The sequence below is a fragment of the Vombatus ursinus genome, unplaced genomic scaffold, assembly GCF_900497805.2.
Source record: "Vombatus ursinus unplaced genomic scaffold, bare-nosed wombat genome assembly UNPS02014773.1, whole genome shotgun sequence".
NCBI classification, from domain to species: Eukaryota; Metazoa; Chordata; class Mammalia; order Diprotodontia; family Vombatidae; genus Vombatus; species Vombatus ursinus.
In genome coordinates, this window is record NW_020954551.1 from 39,896,373 (window position 1) to 39,924,048 (window position 27,676).

The following is a 27,676-nucleotide window of genomic DNA, read 5'->3' on the forward strand; positions in this document are numbered from 1 at the left end:
CCGGAAGTAAGGAAAGCTTTGCTCCCCTCGGTTCCCAGCCTTCTCCCAGTGGAGTTCACTTAGACCTCAGGTCTGTCGACGGAATCCGGCGGAGGGGGCGTGGCTTTAGCGACAGGGGAGGGTTAGTGCCCGTGAGGCTCCGCCCCCACGCCTGAGCCACTGCACGGGCCTGTGCTGGGCTAGACCGTGCGGCATGGCCCGAAAGCGGGCGTCCTGCAAGGAGCAGCCGGGCCAGCGGCCCCCCAAGAAGGCCCGGACCCAGGAAGCGAAGCCCGGTGAGTGGGGGGCCGGGCGGGGCGGTGGGCTTGGCGTCCCCTCGGGCTAGTGTGTGGAACTGGCGGGGATGAGCCCAGGCAGGACCCTCCCCTCCCCCGTCTGGGAGAACTTTCGCGCAGCAACCCACGCGACGCCGCGTCTCCGGCCTCGGAGCTTTTGCCTAGGCTGCTCCCCTATGCTTGGCATGCACGCCCCCCATCTGCGCTGCCGCTCAGATGCGCTAGAGTACTCCAAAGCGCAGGTCAAAAGCCACCTTCTAACAGGAGGGCTTTCCTGATCCTGAAGCTGCTAGTGTCTCCTCACCCTGAAATTACTTTGTATTCTTTTGTGTATGCATACCTCTACAGATAGATAGATATAGATATATACACGCACATACTGTATCAGCCATCTATCTAAATATCTATCCATCCATCTCCTTCTAAATATCCATCTTATCCACTCATCCATCCAAATCTCTCCATCTGAATATCATCCATGCAAATATTTGCCTATCCATCCATCCATCTATCTCTGTCCATCTATCTGTCTGTCCTAACTGTGTCTATCTAGCCATCTCTCTGTATCTGTCTCATCTGTGTCTATCTAGCCATCTATCTCTATATGTCCCATCTGTATCTATCTATCTATCCATCTATCCATCTATCTCTCTCTGTCCCATCTGTATCTATCTATCCATCCATCCATCTCTCTGTCCCATCTGTGTCTGTCTGTCCATCCATCTATATCTCTGTCCCATCTGTGTCTATCTATCCATCCATCTATTACCTTCCCTGAGAGAGTGGGTAGAGTGCCAGGCTTGGAGTCAGATCTGTATTCAAACCCTTTCTCTGACACTCACTATATGTGATCTTGTGCACGTCACTCTGTTTGCCTCAGTTTTCTCATCTGTAAAATGGAGTTAATAATAGTATCTCCCTCCCAGGGTTGTTGTGATATTCAAATGAGATATTAATTGTGAAGTGCCTAGCATGGTGCCTGGTACATAGTAGGTGCCTATGTAAATGATAGCTATTATCATTATTATCATTGTTATAAATCAATCAGTCAAACAGGTATTTACTAAGCCTGACACTGTGCTAGGGGCAGAGAAAACAAGTGAGTAATGAGCCTACCTTCTAATGGGGAAGGCAGCAAGTACATATAAAAAATGTGGACAATATAAAGATAAATTTAATAAATACATCCTTATTTATGCCCACATTTATTAAGTAAGAGATTATTTGGAAGGAAGGGCAGCAGCAGTTGGGGTGATCAAGAAAAACTCATGCAGAAGATGGCGCAGTTTCATATTTCTTTATGTGGCCCCTGAGCCTGGCACAAAGTTGGCATTTAATAATAAATGATTGTCAGTTGATTGACTGTCGAATTAAGGCATCAAAGGGTGGCTGAGCCTCAGTATCCATTCAGTTCCACAAATACTTGCTAGGGAATATTTCCTGTGTCCTCAGCCCCAGAGAAGGGAAGATCCTGATTCCCTGAAGAAATTTACATTCCAGTAGGGGAAATCCCACACACATGTAATTGGGTTGGACTGAGGTTCCAACTCTTCCATCTCTGAGGGTCATGATTCAGTTAATTGTAATTCAAAATAAAACATGAGCAAATGCCTGAGAGAGCTTCTGTGTCATTTCAAAGGAAGGAAAGTTCATTTCCAACAGGCACAGTCAAGGAATATTTTTCTTAGAGGGTGGGAAAGTTTGATGCAGGTTTTGAAAGGAATGTAGGATTTTTGTAGATTGATATTGGGAGTGGGACACAATAACGTGTGGGAGACTGTTTGAGGAAAGTTACCAATAGAGATGGCAAAAAGCAAAAAATGTGTTACGGGGAGTAGTTGCCCATTTTGGCTGTAGAGTTTGAGGGGAGGAGTATTGTGAAATAAAACTCAATAGGTGGTGAGTGGTGCAAGATTGGTCAGGACCTTGAATCCTAGACCAGGCATTTGGACTTTGTTTGGTATGTAATAGGGAGCCATTGAAATATTTAAAGGCAGAGCAGTGACCTGATCATATCTTTATATGAGGAAAATTAATCTTGCAGTGGTAGAAAGTATGGATTAAAAGATGTCATTGCCTATAAAAATGAAGAAGTTGAACTGGATAAATCAGGGCAGGTTCATTTTCTATTACCCCAAAGGACATAGAATCCCCAGTAAGCTTATGTTGCATAGTATTTGCAAAACTTAAGTTACACCATTTATTTTGAGATTTTTACTTAATAATTCTAACTATAGTAACAGGTCTGAGATAGGAAATTCAGGCTGTCATATACATTTTATATTTATATGCATTCTATAAGTAAGGAAACAGGTTTAGAGATGTTAAGTAGGTTCGCCTCTTGTCTCAGAGCAAGTATGTGTTCAAGCCAAGGTTTGACCTCTTGTCCCCTCTAGAAGAAACCTGAGTTTCTTTTCTAATCCAGTTTTTAAAAAACAAAACTTAAAGTGCTTGCTAGAAATACACTGTGAGTATCACTGAGGTTACAAAGGAAGTGACCCAGGACCAGCCCCAGCAAGCACTTGAGCCAGGCCTTTCTGAATGAGTTGTGGATTCCGGCGTTTGGATTCCTGAAGATGTCGCAGGAAGTGGGCCCCAGAGCTGTAATCAGATCTCCGCTGAGTCCTGCCAGTTAGGGAAGCGAGGTACCCGGCGCTAGGCGTGCGAGGCCGAGCAGGCCGGTGTGGGTGAGTCAGAGAGCAGAGAAGCGGCAGATGCTGGGCTGCAGGCGGCTGCTCCTGAATGGGAAGCTTCTCTCCTTGATCTCAGTCACATCCTCCTCAAGTGCAAACCAGGGGAGTGCTTTTTTTGTCAGTGGAAAGACACAAATCAAAACCCCCAGACCATCTTCATTGTAGTTTTCTTGTTCATATTAGGATGCCTCTGTTTTCTTCCCAATTCTTCTCTAGGTTTTATGTTCTTCTTAACATCTGTATTGAATGTCCCCTTAGTGTGTTGTAGTCAGGGGTCCTTCTGATCTGTGGAACCATCACTGGGTGCTCTCCTGCACCCTCAAAGCACCGAGACAGACTCTGTGCATACTCGGCTCACTTTTGCTAACTCAAAGAATGGTGCAGAAATGATTGATACCTTTGGAAGAGGTATTGTCCCCATCTTCAGGATGGAAAAATTGAAACTCCACTAACCTAGTCCAGTGGCTTAGGGCCAGATCCCAGAATAGAATCCAGAAATCCTGATTCCCAGGTTGTTCCTCAGACTTACTCCTTTAACAAATTGTAGTTCAGCGGACACCTGCTGTGTGCAAATCACCGTGCATACAACAGCCAGAAAGGAATCCGGTCCCTGCCCTTATGGGAGGACACGTGCCTTTGACCCAAATAAATGCCACCTAATCTGAGGAGTTTGAGGAGAGCACTAACTTTGGGAGCAATCAGGAAGGGCTTTCCTTAGGAGGTGTACCTGAAGGAAGCCTGTGGAGTCCCAGGGAGAAATTGCAGGAGGTGGGAGAGGGAGAGATAAAATTTTGAGTTCAGGGAACAACAGGTGGGCCACTTTGGCTAGTACCAAGAGCTCCCCGGGGGGTGGCGAGGAGAAGCCCATCCAGAGCCAGGCTGTGAAGGGTTTTAATGCCAAGCTGAAGGTCTGTGTATTATCGTAGAGGCAATAGAAAGCCATTGCAGCTTCTTGAGCAGAGGAGTCAGATCTGTCTCTCCTGACCTGAGTCACCCCCACGTGGTAGGAAGATTATGTGTGGAGAATAGATTAGAGAGGAAAGACAGTAGGATCAGGGAGAACAGTTCAGAAATAAAGAGGTGATGGAACCCTAACTAGGATGGTGGCGTATAAGTGGGAAGAAGATGAACGTGAGAGGTGTTGTGCAAGTAAAACCACAAGATTTGACGACTGATTGGATGTGGAGCTGAGGGAGAGGGCCAGGTGTTGAAAACTCGGGTGAATAGAACAATAGAACAGCAGCTTCATCAATACCAAAAAGGGAGTTTGGAGGATGGGCTTGTTTAAGGAACGAAGGGAATAAGTGTTTATAGAGCACCTACTGTGTACCGGGCACTGTGCCAAGCGCTTTTTACAAGTATTAGCACATTTGATAATCAGTCCCATGTCAGGGAAATGGGCGTCAGGTTGTTTTTTCAATCAGTAAACATTAAGAGCACCTACTATGTGCCAGGCCCTGTGCTAAGTGCAAAAAGAGGCAAATGACAGTCCCTGTCCTCAAGGAGCTTGCAATCTAACACTTGTGCACAAGGTGAGGCTCTGTGCCAGGGTCGTGGCCATGGAAACGCCCTGATGGACTGGGGAGAAGTTAGAGAGCAAGAATCTTTGGCAGCGCTTTGACTGTCCTTCCCCTTTGCTCCCTTGCCTTCTCCTTCCTCCCTCATACAGATGTTTTTGAAGATCAGAAGCCAAAGAATACTCGTGTCCCCAGAGTCCCAAGTGGGAAAAGGAAGAAGAGAAGCAGTGACCCTGGTGGGCCCCGAGGTGGTGCATCAAAGAAGGCAGGAGTCAAGTCGGAGAAGAAATCTGAAAAGCGTCCTGCTGTGAAGGAGGAAGCCTCTAGTGAGGGAGAAGATTTCGTGTAAGATAGTTTTGAGTTTCTCTGTATTTCCCCTCAGGAAAATGGTGGTGTTAAGAGCTACCTTTCTATTCTTCACTGAAGCTGTTCCAGGCAGTGTCAGGGCTCCACAGTACGTAGAGCACTGGGCCTGGAGTCAGGAAGGCCTGAGTTCAAGTTCAGCCTCAGACATTCAGTAGTTGTATGAACCTGGCACGCTTTTTCATCTCAGTTTCCTCAGCTGTAAAATGGGGATAATAATAGCACCTGCCTCCCAGGGTGGTTGTGAGTCTCTAATAGGATGACATATGTACTACTAGCTTTAAAGCACTTTGAAATCTTCTGCATAAAGAGCATAGAATTATGTAATTTTAAAGTGGGAAAAAAATCTTGGAGATCCTCTAGTTCAAACCCCTCATTTTACGTAAGGAAACTGAGGCCCAGAGAGGAGACCAGGAAGAGCCACCACTAGAACCTGTCCCAGGCCAGTGCCTTTCTTTCTGCCCTAAAATGTTGGGCCCCAGAATTTGAGAGTTGGAAGGGACTTCAGTCATCAGTCCAGCCCATACGGGAAAGAGAACCCTGTCTCTGACCCCACTGACCAGGGCCATTCAACCGTTGCTTGCAGCGGCCATCCATTCCACGTGTGGATGACTCTGATTGTTAGGGCGTAAAGCATAAATTCGGCTTTTTGGAACTTGCATTTTATTTTGTTCAAGCCAGTGCTAGAGATGAGAGGCCATGCACAAGGCCGTGCCCTGGTCACCTCCCACCCAGCTAGAGCCATCAAGGACTTCGTTTGTCATAGGGCCTTTCATCCACTTAGGATAGTGATGGGGCTTTGCTAAAATCTAGATAAACTATCCGTGACTTTCTTTCGACTGTTTCAGAAAGCGAGGTCAGTCTCATATGACCTGTTCTTAGGAAAGCCATACTGGTTCTTTGTAATCGCTGCTTCCTTTTCCAGATGTTCACTAACCATCCCTTTAATGGTCCTTCACAGAGTTGTCTCAGCAGTCCAAGACAATCATTTGCTTCTCACCTGCTGACTCCAGTCTCTTCTCTTTTTGAAAATTGGGAAGACATTTCTGCTTCAGGCCTGGATGTGTAGGATAGGATTTAAAGAAAGAAGGAACCTTAGAAATCACTTCATCTAGCCCCTTCAGTTTACTGATGAGGAAATTGAGATACGCAAAGGGTAATTGATTCACCAGAATTCAAGGCCAGGTCCTCTGACTCTGAATCCAGTGCTTTCTCTACTACAACGCATCCATCTTTGGGGACTTTGGGGTCTTTGAGTCCATGGAGAGAAGAGGACTTAAAAATTCATTCATTCATTCATTCAGTCATTCTTTCATACTTGAATTGTTATTTTTACTATCTTGTTTGCACAAAAGCCTTAATTTTTTCACATGTTGAGGGAAGGAATATTTATATAGCCCCTACTAAGGGCCAGGCACTGTGCTGAGCACTTTACAAATCTGATCTCATTTGAGCTTCACAACAACTCTGGGAAACAAGTGCTATTGTTAGCCCCATTTTACAACTGAGGAAAATGAGGTAATATTATATAGCACCTACTGTGTGTCAGGTAACATGCTAAGTGCTTTACAAATATCTTACAACAAATATCCTCACAACAGCCCTGGGGATGTAGTTATTATTATTATTGATATCCACGTTTTTACAGTTGAGGAAACTGAGGCCAACAGAGGTTAAGTGACTTGCCCAAGGTCACACAACTAGTCTGTATCTAAGGCTGAATTTGAACTCAGGGCTTCCTGACTCCTGGCCTAGCACTCTATCCACTGTACCACCTGGCTGCTGTTGATACCTATAATTAAAGCCTACTTAAATTAGTAAATATTAATCTAGCAAAGAAACCTTCCTTGATGAATTTGCCAGTGCTTTGTTCCTGCTATGAATATTAGCCTTATTTAGCCAGTGTCTAGCTAATCAGCCAGTTTAGCAGGCCAACTTTCTCAAGTCAACAAGCATTTATTAAGCACCCAGTGTGCCAGGCACTCTGCTTAGTGCTGGGGATACAAAGAAAAGCAAAAACCAGTCCCTGCCCTCAAGGAGCTCCCATTCTTGGGGGGTTGCGGGGACAACACGCAAACAACTCTGTACACACAGGACGTAGACAAGATAAAGTGGAGAGAACCTCAGAGGGCAAGCCCTTGCATTAAGGGGGATTAGGAAAGTCTGAGACTTGCAGCCAGGAGGTAGAGACAAGGGGAAGAGAATCCCACGCATGGGGGCTCGAGCTGGGAGGTCTCGTGTGAGGAGCAGCAAAGAGGCCAGTCGCTGGGTTTCAGGCTGGAGGGGCAGGAAGGGCTTTAAAAGCCAAACAGGATGTTATGTTTAATCCAAGAGGTAACAGGAACTGCCAGAGTTTGTTAAATGGGGAGAGTAAAGGAGTGACGTAGACTTGTAGGAAGATCAGTTCTACAGCTGAATGGAGGACGGATCGGGGTGGAAAGAGGCCTGAGGCAGGCAGAGTACCAGCAGCCGTTGCAGCAGTGCAGGTGTGAGGGGATGAGGGCCAGCACCACGGTGGGGGCCGTGTCAGAGGAGAGAGGTGATGCACAGGCCCAGGCTTGGGCCACAGCTGTGACGCGAGGGGTGACAGAGAGTTTTACCAGACTGCCGAGGGCTCCCTGGCCCAGCAAAGGTGGAGAGCCCCTGGTCTCGACAGTAGACATTCTTTCTCTGCTTGGTGTTTCCTGTGTGAGTGGCAAAGCCAAAATCTTGAGCAGTTACAGATCTCTTCCAGGAGATTCTGCATAGTTCTGGGGCTTGATGCAACCAGCACAACGTCTTCTGCAAACAGAAGCACTTGGAGGACGTCCCTCTTGCACAAGACCTCCTTTCTCATAGTGGTAGAGAGCCAGTAAAAATAAAAACAAGTAAGGCAAAAGAGAGAAAAAGGCAAATTATTTTCAATGCCATGTTTCAATAATATGTTTAAGGAGCGAAAAATTGTGTAATGCATTTTAGAAAGTTCACACCCAAAATGGTTAAGATACAGAAAAAGAGGATAAGTGCCAGTGACCTGGGAAATTCATCAAGTACCTTCCCTGACAATGCCAGAAAAATGTGCTTCTACTGTTTATGCCCGGGGGCCGTTACTGTAACCTGGGGCTCCCTGATTACATTTTTGTGATTGCCTTTAATTTGGGATGTTTGTAATCTTGTCTGTGGCCTTTTTTCCGTTGTTTTTTGACTTGGTTTGTTTTTAGGTCATCATTGTTGAGGCAGCATGTGAAAGACAGGCCAACCGATGAATTAGTGGCAGATTCAGTATTAAAACTCAATCGTGGGGCAGCTAGGTGGCACAGTGGATAGAGCATTGGCCCTAAAGTCAGGAGGACTTGAGTTCAAATCCTGCCTCAGACCAAACACTTGACACTCACTAGCTGTGTGACCCTGGGCAAGTCACTTAACCCCAATTACCTAAAAATTTAAAAAAAAATTTTTTTTTTAAAAACCTCAATCTTTTAATGAGAATTTCAGAAAAATACCTAAGGGAGAAATCAGGCTCAGTGTAAACAGAAAATGTTTTTTAGCCAATTGCCAATGACAGTTTTTAAAGGGTCATCATTTCTTCCCCTTAAATTTGATAAGGGAAACACTGACATAATAGAGAGATGTTTGAGCCTCTTGTTTGTTTCTTGCTGTGATATTTATAGTGACTTCACAAGCATCACCAAGAAGATCCGACCCAAGACAGAAGCATCAGTGAAAAAGGACAGCAGTCGGGAGAATGAAGAGGACGAAAGCGAGGATGATTGGGAGGAGGTGGAAGGTACTTTGACGCCAGCATGACCTGCCCCTTAAATCTTTCTTTTTGGTTGCGGTCTGTTTAATTGCAGTCGTGTAGTCTGTATTGTAGCCCTGCTGTTTTCTTGTCAATAAATGCTTGTCCTGTCTGCCTCTTTGAGGTTTTCCCCGGGCTCACACTTTTCGGAAAGCACCCTCCATTGTAGCTGCCTCATCTGAATGTACTGAATAGTGGGGTCAGCACCATGGCCAAGAGAGCCTCAGGGCTCTGGTGACTCCAGTGGAATCCTAGGCTGTTGGGGCTGCAGGGCACCCCACAAGTCACTCCCCTCCTCCCCCCATCCATGTACACAGGCTCCAGGTTCCTGGAGGGCCAGGACCACGTCTTACCTGTGTTTCTCACACAACCCTAGCACAGGGGAGGTGTGGGATGCCTGTTTGTTCAGGGGAATCAACACTGAGGCTTAGACTTTCCAGAGATCCTGCAAATAAGCAGCAAATTGCTTGTTCAGGGTTACCTCAGGCCACTGTTTAGTACCCCCAGAGACTTCACCCTTTCCTCACCTGTGCGGGAGCTGAAAATCACCGTTGCTTTGTTGGAAATCTTGGATGACTTAGACGGACTGGTTCTGTCCTTGTATTTTGGGTGGTCCAGTCATGTCACTCGCACCCCTCACTCAGTGGCTCCCTATCACCTTCCGGAGCAAATATAAAATGCTGTGTTTGGCATTCAAAGCCCTTCATCACCCAGCCCCTTCCTACCTTTCTGGTCATCTGACACCTTACTCCCCCCCATGTTCTCTTTGATCAAGAACCATTGGCCTCCTGGCTGTCCCACAAACAGGACCCTCCATCTCCCAGCTCAGGCCATTTTCTCCAGCTGTCTCCTTTCCCTGGAATGTTCTCCCTCCTCATCTCCACCTCCTGACCTCCCTGGCTTCTTTCAAGTCCCAGCTTAAATCCCACCTTCTAAAGGAAGCCTTTCCCAGTCCTTCTTAAGTCTGGTGTCTTCCTCTGTTGAATATCTTCTCGTTATCCTGTCTATAGCTTGTTTGTACAGAGCCATCTGCTTCTTGTCTCCCCCATCAGATTATGAGCTCTTCCAGGGCAGGGACTGCCTTTTGGCCTTCTTTGCATCCCCAGCACTTAGCACAGAGCCATGCACACAGCAGGTGCTTAATAAATACTTACTGACCAACTGAGCCATGCCAGCAGTTAGGCTGGTGCCTGGCTGACCGGGGAGGCTCACAGCTGCACCACTGAGTCACCACCTTGTCTGCCTTCAGTTGCATGGGACTGGTTCCCTGTCTATAGAAGACTCCCAGCCTGCCTTCCAGGAACTGCAAATATTATAATTGATAAAGCGGTAGAAGAAGCTTTGTTTAGATCAAGCCGCTGGTATTTCCTAAAATAGCAAGTTTCACTCCTTCTCAGTGAATGTCTGCAGTTTTTCTGAACCACGTGAAAGACTGATGCTCGCATTTTGTTGCTAGAACTTAAGGAGCCTGTACCAGATGAGACGGGAGGAACCGCAGCCTCCTTTCAATCAACTTTGCCTGCCAAGCCAGTGGAGATAGAGATTGAAACTCCGGAGCAGTTGAAGGCAAGAGAGAGAAGGTGAGACCAGACCCTCCTTCTGAATCTGTGTTCCCCGTAATGCTGCAGCCCTCAGAAGCCATGGGAGGGAAGCCCCCATTTTTTTCCATCACCCGCTGTGGCCCTGGCCGTCTCTGAGCCAGAGGCAGAGCTCCTCAGCAGAGCCCTGTGGTTTGGGGCGTGAAATCCCCAGCAGACTGTATGTGGTCAGTGTTCATTAAGTACCCGTCTGACAGATGAGCAGCACATTGAGGGCTGTGTGGAAGCTGTACTCTGTGCCCACGAGGGGTTTTCAAGTAACCGGAAACCAGGCATGCACATGCGAGAATAGCTTAACTCATGTAACACAACCTACAAATGAGTGTAAGTAAATATAGTGCCCCCCAAGTGTGTAATCAAGTGTGAAGGGTCATGAAGTCCAGCAATAAAGGTTATAGATTGGTTAATCAGGGAAGGCCACAGTGCCTGGCACATAGTAGGCACTTAATAAATGCTTGTCAAATGGTATGTTCTGACCTGTTGTACTAGAGAAGGTTGGGAGAAGAGCCAGACAAAGACACAGCAGTGAGAACGAGCAAGTCATCCACAGTAGATCCATGGTGGATCTATCAGACTTGCTTGGATGAAATGGAGAATCACTGAGATGAGGAACAGTAATCATGCCTTTGTTGTCTGAGTAAGAAAAATGAGCTGGTAAATCGTGACCTTCTGAGTTCAGCATTTGCTTTTGGATACCCATTGCAGAGAAAAAAGGCAGACGGAATTGGAGACATACCTTCGAAGAATGATGAAACGCTTCAATAAAGAAGTCCGTGAAGATACACACAAGGTCTGAGCCTCAGAATTCATTTCATTCACCAAACATTCATTGGGTCCCTTCTCTGTGTTTGGTGCCAGGACGGAGGACAGAAGAGGCAGGGTCCTGATCCTCACAAAGTTAGCGCTAGGGGCACTGCTTCCATACAGAAATGGCTTAGATGCAGCAACCTCTGAGATCTCTTTGAGATCTCGGGTTCCCAGGGGCAGAGTCAGAAAAGGAGCAGATCACTGCAGGTCTAAGTACAAGGGTGAGATTGGAGCAGGGGACTCGATGACGTGAACAGGCAGAAAGTAGGAGACTTTCTGGAAAAAGTTTGTGAAGAGACATCTAAAGGTAGAGTGAGTTTGACAAACTTGGAAACAGCCTGATTATTTTTGGAAATAAGATTGGACTGATTGGTGACTCTGATGTGAGCTATGAATGTCAGAAGGAGGACTTTGAGCTGTGTCCAGGAGGCACTAGAGAGTTCTTACAGGTTCTAGGCTGGGGAGCAATGTTAGGTCAGTGGCATTTTTAGCAGACTAGTACACTAGCAGATTGGAGGCAGGAAAACTGAGTGAGATCCTGTTCCTGTAATCTAGGGATGAGGTAAGATGATGCTGCTGGCAATAGAAACCAAAAGGCATGGCAGAATACCAGACCTTGGGGAAGACACAGACCACAAAAGCAGACATATTTCGGGCTAAAACGGGACGTCGGTTTGACAGCTCAAAGCTCTCTTTGGCTCAAGGGTTTTTTTTTTTCCTTCTTGTGTTCCTTGTCCTTATTCCCCTGCCTAATAGGTACACCTGCTTTGTCTGCTAGCAAATGGTTTCTTTCGGAATAATACCTGTAATGAGCCAGATCTCCAGGCCATCGGCCTCTCCATCATCCCAGCTCACTTCGCCAAAGTGCTTCCTAATAAAGTGGATGTCCCTTACCTTTCAAACCTGGTAAAATGGTATGAACCTCCATTCCACTTCCTGCCCGACCTGAGCCAGGGGCTTTCCTTTAGCCTAGAGAGCAGCTGTCTAGTCATCTGACTCAGGAATCCACAGAAAGGCGGTGGTCACTCCTAGTGAGGGAGTTCCCTTTCCCCTCTCAGTGGAGTCAGCGGCCCCTTTGATCCAGGAAACCAAGAACCGCTTTCGTGCTTTCTTCCCTTGCAGGTTCATTGCCACATTCACCGTCAATGCAGAGCTTTCCACTGATGAGCGAGACAGCCTGCGCTCCACCCTGGAAAGGCGTTTTGCTATTTATTCTGCACAGGATAATGAAGAATTGGTTCATGTAAGTGATTCAGTTGGTGTTAGGCTATGCACTAATCTTCTGAATAATGCTAAATCTATATAGCAATTAATTTGGGGGCAAGGGATTTAGAAACTTTTTCATTTATTATTCAGTAACTATATTTGGAAACCCCAAGAAGATGCCTAGTTTAGTTCACATGATGGATTTTAGTCTTGGACACTGAAGGCAGACCAGTGTTCCACTCAGATAAGCATGCCTTCAGCCATTTGGATTTGGTGCTAGGAGTGCATTGAAGACAAGTTGCAGTCTGCTGTTCTTGCAACTAGAAGAGATAAAATGGAGAGGTCGTCACACAAGCCTTGCAGAAAGGCTGCCCGGGTCAGGCTCGATGAGTACCATGGCACAGCTGTGTGTTTGGCTGCCTCGCTGATTTCTTGTTCACCTTGGAGACCTTCGGCCTGACTTACTGCGCAGAGAAATGGGGGCCAGGCTTTCTCAAACAGCACCAAAGGCCGTGGAGCTGCAACTTGAGTTTCGTTCCCCCCGTGATTTGAAAAGCCTGAGCTCCCTGACAGTGGACGTGATGAAGAAGGACAGAGCATTTTCTTCTTCGGCTTTCTAGCCATCTGTCTGTTCTCAGTTGTTATCCTCGAGCCCAAATCTGGTTTTTTGGATAGCTAGTCAGTGAATAGTGATTGGTAACAATAACTCCTTAGAGTTTTATAGCCTTTTCACACACTTTGGCTCTTTTTCAGTGCTCTGTGTGGTAAGCAGGTTCCACATAAGAGAATGGGGCTCAGAAGAGTTCAGTCACTTGCTTAATGTCACATGGCTACTTAGTGGTGAAACCAAGGCCAGGCCTCTGGTCTTCTGAATCCTAATCAATGCTTTGCTGCCTCTGATAAGATCGTCTCTAATGGGCCACGCACTGGGTGGGAGGTAAAATTGTGCAAAATGGGGCCCCGTCCTCTTTTATCAAAGGCCCCTCCTCCCGTGTTGACTTTCTGTTATTCTCTTTGTCATCTTTCTGGGTGGGAGATGGAACCCCAACATTCTTTTAATTTATAGTTCTTTTATTAATAGTGATTTGGGTCAGTTCTCCACATGGTTTTTTAATTAAGTGAACAGATGTAAGGTGCTATTCTAGGTACTGTTGAGGGTACAGTCAGGAACAGATCAAAGCCTTCCTCCAGGATCTTATGATCTCAAAGGAAAATTCAGACACGCTTATGAATAACTATATTTCCAATCTAATGATATGATATTATGCCCAAAGAAGGCAGAACATGGTCAAATGTGCCATGTTGAGAAGGTAATCAAGAAAGTGTGATGGGAGTTAAGTGAAAGACAAAATTACATGAAGTATGCATTTGATCAAATGGCCACTTCCTAGTGTGAGATTCTCTGATTCTGTGATTTACATTTCTCTTCTAAAAACTGTTTATTCCTGTCTTTTGATAGCTTATCTGAGGAATCATTTTTCTTAAATCTCTCTATCCCTCAAGATAGTACAGGGCTGAACACTTAGCTCTCAATTAAGCTTTGTTGAGTGATTATTGTAACTCAATGAGAAATTACTTATACCTATGCTAATCTTCACTGCTTTGCAAGTTTATCTTTGTTTTTATGGTCCTTACTGAAAGAATTTGTGTGAAAAATTGGGTAGAATTTTGCATGAACTTTCTGAGTGATGTGAACTTTTGTCTTAGCTAATGGGCTTTATACATCCTTCTTTTTTTTTCTTTTTTTTTTTCTTTTTTCCCCACACAGATATTTTTATTGATTCTACGATCACTGCAACTTCTGACCCGGCTGGTATTGTCTCTGCAGCCCATTCCTCTAAAGTTGCTAGCTGCAAAGGTGAGATTTTAGGGGGCCCCACAGTAAAGGGGTGGGTTGTCATGGAGAAGTGAGAACAGTTATCTCACACTTTTTTAAGAAGGATGACCTTTGTCTGGCACCTTAGAGTTGGGATTCCATGATGTAGCTTTTTCCAAATCTACCACACAGTTCACTTGCAGGGAAACTCATCAAATGGTTTGGGAACTGGAGGTGGTATCTAGAGAACCGAGTTCTATTTTTAGCTTTGTCCTTAAATTGTCAGGAGCCCACACACAAATCATGGCACCTCTTGGCACTCTAATCTGCATTCTCTGAAATGAGTAACTGTCCTCTCACCTCCTAGAAGGTTAAAGTGATGAAGGAGTCTGTGGGACAGACAACGGGCTGAGTAAAACATTTTTTTAAGATTCGCAGATGAAGATGCCAAGTTTTTGTCTGTGTTGAAATTGTGGTCCTTATTTTTGCTGCTGTTTTCTGAAAATTTGTTGATTTTATAGTTTTCTAACTTCTCCATTTCCAAAATTCCACGAGGAAGAAGCCTATTCTACAAGGTGGCTAATATGGTAAAGAGGGACAAGTGAGAAGAAGGGCCGTTTGTCTCAAAGAGACATAGGTGATGGAAGTCACTTTTTGCTATGTAGTTGTGATCATCATGGGACTCTTGGCTTTATTACAGTTTTTAGCCAGTGCATCTGCACCATTTCAGACTGACTAAATCTGATATTGAGTAAACTGAAATAGATCCCAGGTTCCTTGGGTTTTTTAACAGTCGGTGGCTAGGCCATATCTCTGCCATAGTTCTTTGAGGGCAAGGACTTAGTTATATTTGTATTTTTCCTAATGCCTGTTATTGGACATTATATATAGTAGATTTCATAAATGTTGAGTAAACAAAATAATTAGTACTCATAAAATTAAAAAAGCAAATATATAATCACCTTCTGTGTTCCAGGGCAAGAAAAAGTCACAGAACAGCTCCCTAGAGAATCCTGAAAGTTGTTCTGAACCCCCCAGCCAAAAGGCCCAAACCCAGATCAGACCAAAGACCAGCACAGGACGAGCAGCAGCCTCTTCTAAGAGGGCAGCAGAGGGCAAAAAACCAAAGTCTCAGAAGGCAGCAGTGGGCAGCAAAAAACATGCACAGTGTTCTCCCAGTGAGGAAGAAGACGTGGTGGTAGAAAAAAAAGAAGCCCAGAGACCTGTAAGGGAAAGTCGGAGGACTTCAAAGGTGTCCTACAAAGAGGAGAGTGGGAGCGATGGGGCCGAAAGCAGCTCTGATTTCGAGCTCTCCGGTGAGAATGACAGTCATTTATCTGATGAAGATTCTCAGCCTGGCACCCAGAGACCAAGAAGGTCAGCTCCGTCCCAGAGGACAAAGGCAGCATCTGTGGGCAGCAGAAGGAGAGTCAGTACATCAGCAAAGAATAAAAGAAATGGTAGTCAGCCCTCCATCCTTCCAGGAGCATCCCCAGAGGCCTTGGGCACCAAGAAGGTCAAGATCATTTCTAGTGATGAAGAAGAAGAAGAAGAAATCGGGAAAGCAGTTGGTGTGGACCAGTGGCTAGAAGTGTACTGTGAGGGGGAGGATAGGTGGGTATGCGTAGATTGTGTCCATGGCGTGGTGGGCCAGCCCTTGACCTGTTACAAATATGCCACCAAGCCCTTGTCCTACATCATTGGCATTGACAATGATGGGTGTGCCCGGGATATCACACAGCGGTATGACCCGGCCTGGATGACAGCTACCCGCAAGTGCCGTGTAGATTCAGAGTGGTGGGCTGAGACCTTGAGACCCTACCAAAGCCCTTTTGGGGCAAGGGAAAATAAAGAAGAAATGGAGGTAAGCCTTGACTCCTGGGAACCTCACTGCCGCTTGCTGAGTCAAGTTGTCCCAGCTGATGTTTGTTCACGTGACACAGGTAATATCAAGGGAAAGAAGTTTGAGAGGATGAGTAAGATGTGACCCACCGATTACCTTCCCATGACACAGCCCAGAGAGAAAAGAGCAGGGCCACAAGGGCTTCCAGCTGCTGGGGGGGAGGGCAGGTCCTTGATTTAGCTCAGTATTCCTGCATCATGAAGGCCAGGCGAGGGAGTGACGTTTTCCCGAAGCAGGACCTTTCATGTGCGGATGATTCATGAATGCTGGAGAAGGAAGGAAAGGGAGAAAATATACAGTGTGTGTCCATGACTCACTTTTGGACCCAAAGTGAAACTAGGCCCTCACATGTTTGTAGTGAGAGCCTGCAGTGCCACGGGAACATGCAGAAATGGACAGTCACCTTATTCTCTCTTTTGAGGTCACTGAGAACTAGCAAACGTGATTTTTTTTAATGTGCCTGGAGCAGAGAGAGCTTGCCCTGGGGTGCCACTTTCTTCATTTGCTTACAAGTAACCATAATCTAACAGTGATTCATAGTCTGCTCAAAATAAACCAAAGTGCATCCAAGGGAAATGAACCTTCAGAGTCTGTGATGTATAAGGTGACCCCTGTTTGAAAATTGGATCCCAGCCTCTTGCCTCCTCCCCCACAGAGAAATGGGGAAGTGGGGAGTGAGGCAGCGATAGAAGTCACCAAAAGACTGGGAATTTGACTTTGTGAAGAAAGGCTAAAGGAACTCATTGTTCCTTTAGGAACAGTGGAAGGGCTCATTGGCAAAGCACCATTGAATAGCTCAGAGCGACTGGTTTATCTTCTTCTACTGGGAGTTAAACTTAGCACCTCCGTTTAGTAAAGAAGCTTAAGTTAGACGTTAAAGAACTTTCTGGTCGGCTTCCCGAAGGAGGTTGTACATTCTCTTCCGGTGGAGACTGGTGATCTGAACAAGCAGATGATTAGCCATCCACCCAGAATGGTTTATTGACGTGTGTAGCCGCAGAGTTAATCTGACCCTAGAATTTCATGTTTATTGAAAACCTGTTTGTTGGTGGGACGGGTAAACTGAGATCATCGCAAAAGTATTAACAAATTTGATCATTAATCCATAATAACACTTGGTAACCAACATGATAGTCAAGAGAAGTTCAAATTTTATTAAAAAAAAAACTTCCTTTTATAAAGATCTTACTTAACATTGTCTTTGGCCTATGCAGTTTCAGGCAAAGCTACAGAGCCAGCCCTTGCCAACTGCTATAGGCATGTATAAGAACCACCCTCTTTATGCCTTGAAGAGGCATCTCCTGAAATATGAGGCCATATACCCAGAGACTGCTGCCATCCTTGGGTACTGTCGTGGGGAAGCTGTGTATTCTAGGTAAGAGGACCACTGTCAGTGTGCACATCATTCTAGCTAGTGAGCAAGAAAACATTGACAGCTTCAGTGATGTGGCCTAGTGAGTAAAAGAGGATAGTTAACTGGGATGGGAGGGGAAAGGGGGGGGGTCATGTATGATAGCTGGAAGAATGGAAGTTTGGTGAGGAGAAAGTGGGTAAGAGAGAAGACTTGTGAAGGGGGAAGTGAGTGGGAGGGTCTTTGGGAGAGAAAGAAACCCTGCTCAAAAGTTAAATGTTTTATCAGGGATGTGGTGGACCAGCACCAAATTATCTGTCACCAATCAAAGTACTTCACTGTAAAGGGAGTTGGGGGCTAGTCATGCTAGTAGTAGATGTGTCCAAATTTTAGTGTTGGACTGCCCTTCAAATAAGAGAACATTTGTAAGGGGCTTGGCCACAGTGCTGGGCACATAGGTGTTTAATAAATGCCTGTGGGTTGATTGAGAAAGGTATTGTTATTTATCTTCATGTCTACCCCAGTGTTAATCATAGTGCTGCACACAGTAGGTGCTCAGTAAATGCCTGTGGGTTATTTATCTTCCTGTCTTCCCCAGTGTTATTCATAGTGCTGCACACAGTAGGTGCTTAATAAATGCCTGTGGGTTATTTATCTTCATGTCTTCCCCAGTGTTAGTCATAGTGCTGTACACAGTAGGTGCTTAATAAATGCCTGTGGGTTGATTGAGAAAGGGATTGTTATTTATCTTGTCTACCCCAGTGTTAATCATAGTGCTATACACAGAAGGGCTCAATAAATGCCTGTGGGTTGTTATTTATCTTCATGTCTTCCCCAGTGTTATTCATAGTGCTGCACTCAGTAGGTGCTTATAAATGCCTGCTGAGTGTCAAAAGTATAATTGTAAGATTCCCATGGTTGTGGGAGTGGCCAGGAGCATGCTCTGCCATCTGTTATGGCTTGGCTCTTTACCACATGTAAGCCCTGTCCCCCAGCTGGATTGTAGGCTTCATGGAGGCAAAAACCATGCCCTTCCTCTTGTTTGGATCCCCCCATGGTGGGCATGAGAGGCTGGGCATCTACCACGTGCTCAGCTTGGCTGCTGTTGCTGCTTTTGAATAGTCCCGGCTTGTAACACAGCCTTGTGTGTATGTGCAGAGTAGATGGTGGCTGTGAGTCCCTTGGAGACAGAGGACAAGGACACTGGGGAAGGGAAGGGAAATCCAGAGGCTGGTGTGACAGAAGATGAGTCATGGCACCCTGCCGAGCAGGACAAGAGGTCGAAGTCACGCATTATTCCGCCTACCTCAGGCAACTCCAGAGCCCATTCCAAGGGGTTATTTCACATTCTTTCTATAGGCAGATATCAGAGGTGACAGCTTCCTCCTATTAATTCTACTAATTAATATCTGTAGTTGCCGAAAATGACCAACGTAGGAAGAAATATAGATCTCTGATCATTTGAGGAGTAACTGACTGTTCACATTTCTCTCCCAGGGATTGTGTCCACACCCTACACTCGAGGGATACCTGGTTGAAGGAAGCACGAGTGGTCAGGATTGGGGAAGTTCCATACAAGGTAACTGGGCTCTGGCTGGATCGGGGTCTGGGTAGAGAGGCGCCTGGTGTGGCACCATGACCATGGCAGTTTGGACGTCGAGACTGAGGCAAAGGGAACATATCCAGGGGCTGTTCAGTGAGAGGAGGGTGAAACTCTGCCTGCTGTGAAATGAGCACCAGAGAAGGGGCTGCAAGCTTTGAGAAGGAACTGACGTGTTTGAGAAACTCTGGCCAGGACCTGAGTCTAGAAAACAATGGCCAGATCTAGTTCAGGGTCAGCGTGGGAAAGGGCAGAACACTTCTGATTGTGTGTCTGTTGACAGCAAATGGTCAATCCAGGACTCTTCCAGCATATCAGAGAATGTCAGAGCTGGGCAGCTTTAAAAAAAAATCTTCGATAACAGAAGAATCTTGGGTTCCACCTGCTGGGTCTGGCTGGTGTTAACAGAAGGGGAGACAGAGCTGGAGCAGCTGACTGGCCATGGCTGGTGTGGGACAGAGAAGCCAGCTTGTTTCCATGCCCTCTCCACAGCTGCTGCCCTGAGCAGAAAGTACCTTTCAGGGTCTGTTTTTTTTTTGAGGTTTATTGTGTATGTCTGGTTCTCACTTCCAACTTTTTAACTAAGATCTTAATGAAATGCTGAGTTTTACAATTTTAAAAAAATTGCTTGCACCCTTTGTGTTATAAAGGAAGAAACTAAAAGTTTGAAATTGAGTAATTTGAAAAATATCACCCTAAATCTTGGTGACAGAAGCATCACTAGAAAAGAAGATTTCTAATTTCTGATTCCCAGCCCATTGTTCCCTCTAAAACACTTTGCCAGAATGCCCAGGAGGCACTGTGAAATACCCTTAGGCAAAGTCCTTGGCTGAATTTTTGGCATTCAGGTTAGCAGCACTGATGGCTGGGGCAGCGGGGTCTAGAAGACAGCAGCTATCTACATCGTGAGCAGCTTCAGGCTGGTGCAGGGTGGGGAGGAGAAACTTCACATCAAGGAAGCCCCCACTCTCTAGTGGCTCAGACCTAGAAGCCAGTCACTCCCTGGGGGAGTGGGCGTAGAGAGAGGGACTCACTTTCAAGGGAAGAGGCGGCCAAGGCTGTGGCCTTTCATCTTCCCATCGGCTCTGGGCCTGGGCCGGCAGGCTTGCCAGGCCCACGCTGTGCCCCAAGCATTCTCCTCTGGAGCCTAGGTCCCACTCAAGATCTAGCTCCATCTGGGGATCCTGTTTCATTGTTGAGACCTTTCCTTCCCTTGGCCCTTACCGCTGGCCACAAGTAACTTCCAGCTGTTTTCCATTCATTCCAGATCGTTCTCCCTGCATTTCAGTTCCTGATACTTCCTTTCAGGTTTATTTCCACATCTGCTTCAGAACCACAACTGTATGCCCTTTCATTCTACATTCACAGGGTAGGAGGGCTGGCTATCCAGGCTCCGGGATATAATCCCTAGCTTTCCCACTGACGCCTTCTTCTTTTAAACAAGTTATTCAGCTTTTTCTACCTTCTCCCTGACTCCCATCAAGTGAAAATAGAGGTTTTGTCCCCCAGGACCACCCATAGGATCTGGACAGAGGGTCCTCATTGTTGGTGCTTTCTCTGCAAGATCTGTCTGTGTTGTTGCATAAGCTGCTGCTGTTCCTTCCACTGCAGATGGTGAAAGGATATTCCAATCGTGCCCGGAAGGCCCGGCTGGCTGATCCCCAGTACCGGGACCAAGATGACCTGGGTCTGTTTGGCCACTGGCAGACCGAGGAGTACCAGCCGCCCGTGGCAGTGGATGGGAAGGTACGTGCCCCGGAAGAGCGGCGCGAGCCTCCCCTGAACCAGTCTCCTCGGGCTGGCCTCTTCATCCTTTCTCTGTGGCAGGTCCCCCGGAATGAATTTGGAAATGTTTACCTCTTCGTGCCCAGCATGCTGCCCATTGGGTGTGTCCAGCTGAAACTGCCCAACCTGCATCGAGTTGCCCGAAAGCTGGGTATCGACTGTGTCCAGGCTATCACTGGCTTTGACTTCCACTGTGGCTACTCGCATCCTGTGTAAGGAAGGCACCAGACCAGCCGGGGTCCAGCTTAAACACCAGGATAGAGGTGGTTTTCAGTGTGGGAGTAAAAAGTCATTCTAGGGCCAGCGTGGATGTGAGCTAGCCCAGGCTTGGATTGAAACACTGGGGACCCCAGGAAATGAAGGGGGCAGTTTAGGCGTGGGATATGGCTGGGACAGGGTGCGCTGTGGATGGGAGCACTCTTGCTGACAAACCCTAAGCTATATCTTGACCTACCCCAGGAAACAAAGGCAGTTCTCTCAAACGCTTGAGCATATTTAGAGGTGAGCCAAAATGCTACGTTTATTCTCAGCCAAATCCCCACCCTCTGTTGTGGATGTAGCGAATCGTGAGACTGAAGTGCTACCCTCAAAGCCCAAAATGAGGGATGAGGATGGACAAGGAAAGAGAGGAATTGGGACTCCCTGTCCAGAGATAGAAATTTCTGTTGTAAGCTGTGAAGATAGGTGTTTTGCCTGTTTTTCCTTGTTACTCTCAGTCCATATGGAAGAATCTTTAAAGTGCAAATCAAATGCCTCCCATCCCCCCCATGTAACTTTCCCAATACCTTCCTAGAAAGGAAGGATTTCCTCCCCTCAAGACCTCACATAGCTCTCTGTTTTGCGTCCCCCATCCCCCAGTGTACTAGGAGGGCAATGACAGTGTCTGATGTCAAACTCGACATCTCTCAAAATCAATTCTAGTCCTCTGTACCTAGTAGGCACTCGATAAATGCTTGATGACTGTTATGAAGGAGTAGGCATGGGATGTTACCAAAGGAAGGAAGAAAGGAAGGTTAGTCACCAGTGGAGAGGCCTGTCCCGCCTCCTGTCTCCTAAGAATACGCATTGTGTTGTCTTTTCTGCAGCACTGATGGGTACATCGTATGTGAAGAGTACAAAGACGTGCTCTTGGCTGCCTGGGACAATGAACAGTCACTCATTGAACAAAAGGAGAAAGAGGTAAAAAGCTTCTACCTCGAAGGCAGTCTGGGCACTGTGGCAGCATGGAGAAGAGCTCCAGGATGAGGCTCTGGTCACTGCGGCCACAAACGTGCCCTGCTTCCTAGCCCTCAGATTCTGCCATCAAATGAGCAAGTCACATTAGAGGATCTCTGAGATCCTGAAAAAAGGGTTGGGTCCTAGAGGATGCCTCCAGCATCCAGAGAAAGGACCAGACTTTGTCAGGCAGGGAGCGCAGAGAAGTAAGACTGTGTGAAACACAGTAAGGAACCTAAAATTTATAGAAAAACAAAGAGCTCACAGAATGTCAGCTCTAGAAGGGACCTTTAAAGGTAACCTCATTTTACAGAGGATAAAACTGAGGCTTATCGAGGGGAAGTGACTTGTCCAAAGTCATGCAAATGGTTAAGTGTCAAAGCTTGGTCTTCTGAGAGTTTTGGGTCCAAGGCCAGCGCTCTTAGCACCAGATCATGCTTGGATGGGTCCTGGTCACAGGGACTACATGCTTCCACTTCAGAACGCCAAGTATCGGGCCAAGGAATGTCTGCAGCATCTGGTCCACTATGTACTGCCAAGAAAATCCCCTCTACAGTAGGGTGAGACATGGCCATCCAGCGTGTGTTGGAGACCTACCTTCAGTGGTGGGGAGCCAGCCACATCCCAGGTCTGGGATAGTGTTAGTTCTAAGGAAGTTTGCCCCCATCAAGCCTCAGTCTGCTCCTGAAACTTTTCCATGAATTGTTTTGCCCTCAGGAGCCAAGCAGAGTAAATCTAATCCTTCTTTGACATAACCCATCTCATATCTCTCCTGAATCTTCTCTTTTCTGGACCCTACATTCCTGGTTCCTTCAGCTGGTCCTCATGACATGAACTTTTTTTTTTCCCTTACTAACTTTCCTCAGGACTCTCTGGCTTACTCGCATTCATCTTAAAATGAAATGCCCAGAATTGAACATAGTATCCCATATCAGGTCAGGCTGGGGCAGAGCACATTTGGAACTATCACTTCCTTATTTCTGAAGTTATTCCTCCCTTCATGGAGCCCAAGAGTGTCGTGGCTGCCATATTAATTGTTGAATCTACTAAAAATGCAGATCGTCTTCAAAGAAACCATTGTCTAGACATGTTTCCCCCAACTTACACTTACAAACCTGGTTGTTGGTTTGTTTGTTTTTAAATGGAAGTGTAGGAGTTGACATACTTCCCTATGAACCTCTGTCTTAACTCATTTTGGCCCAGGTCAGAGCCTATCACAATCTTTTGGGATCCTGACTTTCATCCAACCTATTGGCTCCCCCTCCTACACCTTTGTGCCATATCTGCCTTTATCATAGTGATTAAGAAAAATATAAACCAACTCAGGACCGAGCCCTGATCCCTGGGGCTCTCCACTGAAAACCTTCCAAGTTGTCATGAAACCATAAATGATTTTTATTTGGATCTGGTGTTCAAGAATGTCACAGAAGTATAAAGAAACCAAATTTTTTTTTTTAATTTAAAACAAAATACAATCAGTTAAATTATGCCAGCATTAACATTTAGCTTTCTTTTTCTACTACCCTTTTGTTCAACATAGAAAAGAGAGAAGAGAGTCCTGGGGCACTGGAAGTTACTGGTGAAAGGGCTTCTCATAAGAGAGAGGCTGAAGCTACGCTTTGGTGACAAGGTAAATACAGGCTCTTCAGACACCTGGTTATGAGGAAAGATCCCAGATCAGATTTCTGCAGCATCTGAGTGGCTGCTCCACAGTATTAACCACCCAGCACCCCCTGGAATCAGCCTGGTCTCCATACAGGCAGGCACCACCTAATGCTAGCGAATTCAGAGAAAATGCAGTATTGACCCAGTATTAGAGGGGGATGGAGTTGTAAAGGGCATGTGGGTACAGTGTTCCATTGGGGTTTCACAGTGTGACGGCTCAGTTTAGGTATTAATTTTGTGGTGATGTTGGGGGACTTTCCCTGTATGTGGACTGCTGGATTAGACTGGGTCCCAGATAAGTTGTTGCATCAAGAGGTTTTCAGCAAAGGAGTTGGGCAGCAGAGGCAGGCAGCTGTCTGTGGCTCTCCCCACCTCAAGCTCCCCGTTCCCCTCGTAGAGTCATGGGAGCCTCCATGGGTGAGTAAATTCTGTGTTCACTCTAGATCTGGGGTCAGAGCACTGAAGTCTGCAGTCTGCTGCTGTTTTGAGCTAATTTCACCTCTTGAGAGCTTGGTTTCAGACTCATCAGCAAAATGAGGGGAGTGGGGGGAAAAAAAACCATAGAATCAATTGTTCTTAGCCTTTTTCAAAATAAAAACCACTTTTTTTTTTTTAAGGCGGTTGGGGTTAAGTGACTTGCCAGGGTCACATAGCTAATAAGTGTCAAGTGTTTGAGACCAGATTTGAACTCAGGTCCTCCTGACTTCAGGGCAGGTGCTCTATCCACTGCACCACCTCGCTGCCCCAAGACCACTTTTAATGTCAAAAAATTTCAGACACCTCTCTGCCCTGATAATATTTTTATTTATGCTTTGTATATTGTTAAAAAGTGATCTAAATATCAAAACAGTAATGCTAGGAGTGTGCATGGACTCCTGCACTAACTCTTAAGGCTCTCAGTGGGTCCAGAGCCCACAGACTTACACATCAGGCCCTCCTTTCCCTTCCCCTCCCCTCTCCTTTTTTGTCCCTTCAAAGATTAAAAAAGACTCCTTAATCTTGCCCAGGCTGAAAATACAATGACCACTCATGGGCCTGGTCCCAGTACTTAGGAGCATGGAAGCTGTAATCTTCCCATGGACACTGTCATAGTCATTGCACAGATTGTTCTCCAGGTGCTGCTTGCTCCACTTTGCAACCATTTGTGTAAATCTTTTCATTCTTCTCTAGTCATCGTGTTCATTGTTACTTACAGTACAATAATATTCTTTGACATTCACATAGCAGTTTATCTGTTCCCAAATTGATGGGCATCATCCTGGTTTCCAGTTTGTTTTTGTTTTTGTTTTTGTTTTTTTTTTTGGCTAGGCAGTGGGGTTAAGTGACTTGCCCAGGGTCACCCAGCTAGTAAGTTTCCAGTTTTTTGACACTACAAAGGGTGCTCCTATAAATATCTTTGTCTACATGGGGCCTTGCTTTTTTGTCACTGACTTTCGGGGGATATGCCCAGCAGAAGATTCTCTGGGCATTTTAGTCTCTTTTTTAGCATCACCTTTTGTGACATTCTAATGTCCCACCCAAAGCGGCAGAACAGATGAGCACTGAACTCAGTTAAGTGTGCTTGATTGTCTCGTACAGGTCACGGGCACAGCGACATTGCCGTGCAGTGCCTGTGTGAGAGGTGGTACAGGTCTATTATCTCCATGTTAGAGAGGACACAGAGTCAGCCTTTCCCCTGTGACCGCTCACTTGTGTTTCTAGGGTGAAGTTGCTGCAGCAACCTCAGAGAGGGGAGCCGGATTCTCGTCGGACGAGGAAGGGACCAGCTCACAGGCAGCAGCCCAAGATCTGGCTGCCTCCTGGCCCCAGAACCGAGAAACTGAAGAGCAGCAGAAACTGAGAAGAACTAGGAAGACCAAAAGGGAAAGGAGGGAGGAAGCCAAGCACCTGTTCCCCTTTGAAAAGTTGTAATTTTGAGAAAACAGCTCCCAGACACTCTCCCAGCACCATGGCCGTATGCTCCCCTGACTGCCAAAAAAAGACAGCCGGGCAGCTGGGCCAGGCTCAGTAGGCTTAGGGCGAGGAAGTGGCTCCGAATTCCCGGGATGGCTCAGGTGTGCTGCAGGACCACTCCTCACATAAGACTCTAGCTTTCACTCAACCCCTCAGCCCTTTGTAGTCTTTTAAGTCGGATATTTTTCTACTTAGGAATCTTGCCTTTCAAGTGGTATCTTTCAACAATCTGACACATATTGAGTAAATGGATTTCTTTGGAGGTCCTGAGGGACTTTGGGCAAATGCTGAGTAATTTTCTTTGTGAGAAACACCAGATTTTAATAGATTCTATGTGTTCTGCAAATGCAGAAAGCTGCTGCTGTCAGTTTAAACACAATTTCCATTTAACAGATAGCCATCTTCTTGCCTCACTGACTTGTCATCTGCATTACCTCTTCCCTGGCCTTAACTGCATTTTTCCCTGAATTTTCGTTGAAACAGAAGAATTACAGTATAATTCCTACAATATTATGATCTTTGGATTCACTTTAGGATGTAGGCACCTATGAAAAGGGCTAAAATCAGAGGGAAATAAATCCCACAAATGTAGAATACTGAAGAAACAGCAACAATCTTGACTGAGCCCCCAACTACTATCCTGGTTAAATAGAAAATGCTTTACATTGTAGATAGTCAAGGAGGATAATTTTTAAAAATCACTATGGGGGGAACAATAAAGCTTATAGAAAGACTGATTTCATTGTTTTCTTTCATAGAAACGTTAAAGATCTGAAATTATCTGGTCTGACTGTAGGGGTGGGGAACCTACAGCCTTGAGGCCACATGTGACCCTCTAGGTCCTCAGGTGTGGCCCTTTGATTAAGTCCAAACGGTTCCCCATCCCTGTCCTACTCAGTTTTACAAATGAGGAAACTAAGTCCCAGAGAGGGAAACTGATTTGCTCAGGGTTACCCAGAGAGGGAGGGGCAGAGCTGGTCTGAGAACTAGTCCTATCCTCTAGCCCAATGGAGTCAAAGTCAGATAGAAATGGGGCCCACTAAATCTTACAGAAGGATCCCCGAGAGCCAGATTGACTCAGAAATCCATATATTAACATCTGTGTTCTATTATATTTTGGTTAAATACTTCCCAATTAAATTTTGATCTGGTTCTGGGGTATTGAGGAGTGTTGGTATCTGATACGCCTGCTCTAACCTATCACCTACCATCTCTAGCTCCCTAGCCCCCCAAGCATTGTTTTTCCTCAGGTGCAAGTCATACCTCAAGGAACCTTCACTCAAGTTGATTGGTGTTCCAGAAGCATCATTCAACACTCTTTAGAAATATTTTTGCTTTGTTTTGTTTTCCTTCACGAGTATATACATCAGGTACATTCACACAGTTGGTCATTTATTAAGCCTTTCTGAACAGAAAGTAGGGTAGTGGGCCTTGGAGAAAGAAAGGCAAGACAGACCCAATCAACCAGTGACAAGTAAAACATATTTGTGTTTGTGTTGAACCTTTCTTAAAGTCTCGTTTTAATTTTTTTTCTATAGGCCAATAACTCATCTTTATACAGCAATGTATTTTTTAACTTGACTGGCTATTAAGTATGGCCCTATGACAGGCACCATTGGAATCTGAGTGAGCAAACTTTGGCAAAACAAAACTTAGGGTGTGACTCATGTGTAACAAAACCTTCTCCAGTATAAACATGTTGAGAAACAACTGATGTTCCCATAGAAACCCCACTGCTGCAAAGGCAGCCCCACTTTCTATAGGAGCCATCTTACCCCAATTTTGATTTTTAAGTTTTACAAGAGGAATGCCTGGTCAGTCATGAAAGTACATAAAAGTTTGGGGCAAGGTTGGGAACTCACTGAGGGTCCCATACAAATCACCTGATTTCATTGAACCTAGTGTGGAAATTCTGTCTACCCTGCTTAGAGAGTTGTTGAAGGGGTACTGAGAGGATAAGTGCTTTGCCCAAGACCACACAGCCAGCCCCGTCTTCCTTAACTACCTGCTATACCACACTGCCTCAGTTTCTTTCATGACTGAGCACAGGTTTCAGAAGGCAAGAGCTGTCAAAAAGTTATTACCTATGAGTCTTCTGATTGGACTTGAATCCAGCGTCAGTCTTCAAAGCCTCCTCTGCTGGTCACACTA

At 45.9% G+C, this 27,676-nt stretch overlaps 1 protein-coding gene across 4 annotated transcripts; it reads left to right on the forward strand.

Moving 5' to 3' along the window:
* Positions 1-7: 7 nt before the first annotated feature.
* Positions 8-26,262, forward strand: XPC (XPC complex subunit, DNA damage recognition and repair factor). Of its 4 annotated transcripts, XM_027863678.1 has the most exons (16): positions 8-275; positions 4,638-4,830; positions 8,499-8,614; positions 10,083-10,206; positions 10,930-11,014; positions 11,788-11,945; positions 12,154-12,274; positions 14,006-14,095; positions 15,030-15,917; positions 17,171-17,331; positions 18,805-18,886; positions 20,519-20,653; positions 20,735-20,904; positions 21,778-21,871; positions 23,448-23,537; positions 25,274-26,262. In XM_027863678.1, the coding sequence occupies exons 1-16, from the start codon at positions 194-196 to the stop codon at positions 25,481-25,483; spliced, it is 2,799 nt and encodes a 932-aa protein (XP_027719479.1). In that variant the 5' UTR covers positions 8-193; the 3' UTR covers positions 25,484-26,262. The 4 variants fall into 4 exon arrangements, with proteins under 4 accessions (XP_027719479.1, XP_027719480.1, XP_027719482.1 ...); XM_027863681.1 differs by lacking the exon at positions 4,638-4,830 and having other exon boundaries at positions 189-275; XM_027863680.1 differs by lacking the exons at positions 8-275; positions 4,638-4,830 and adding an exon at positions 7,257-7,334.
* The last annotated feature ends 1,414 nt before the right edge of the window (positions 26,263-27,676 follow it).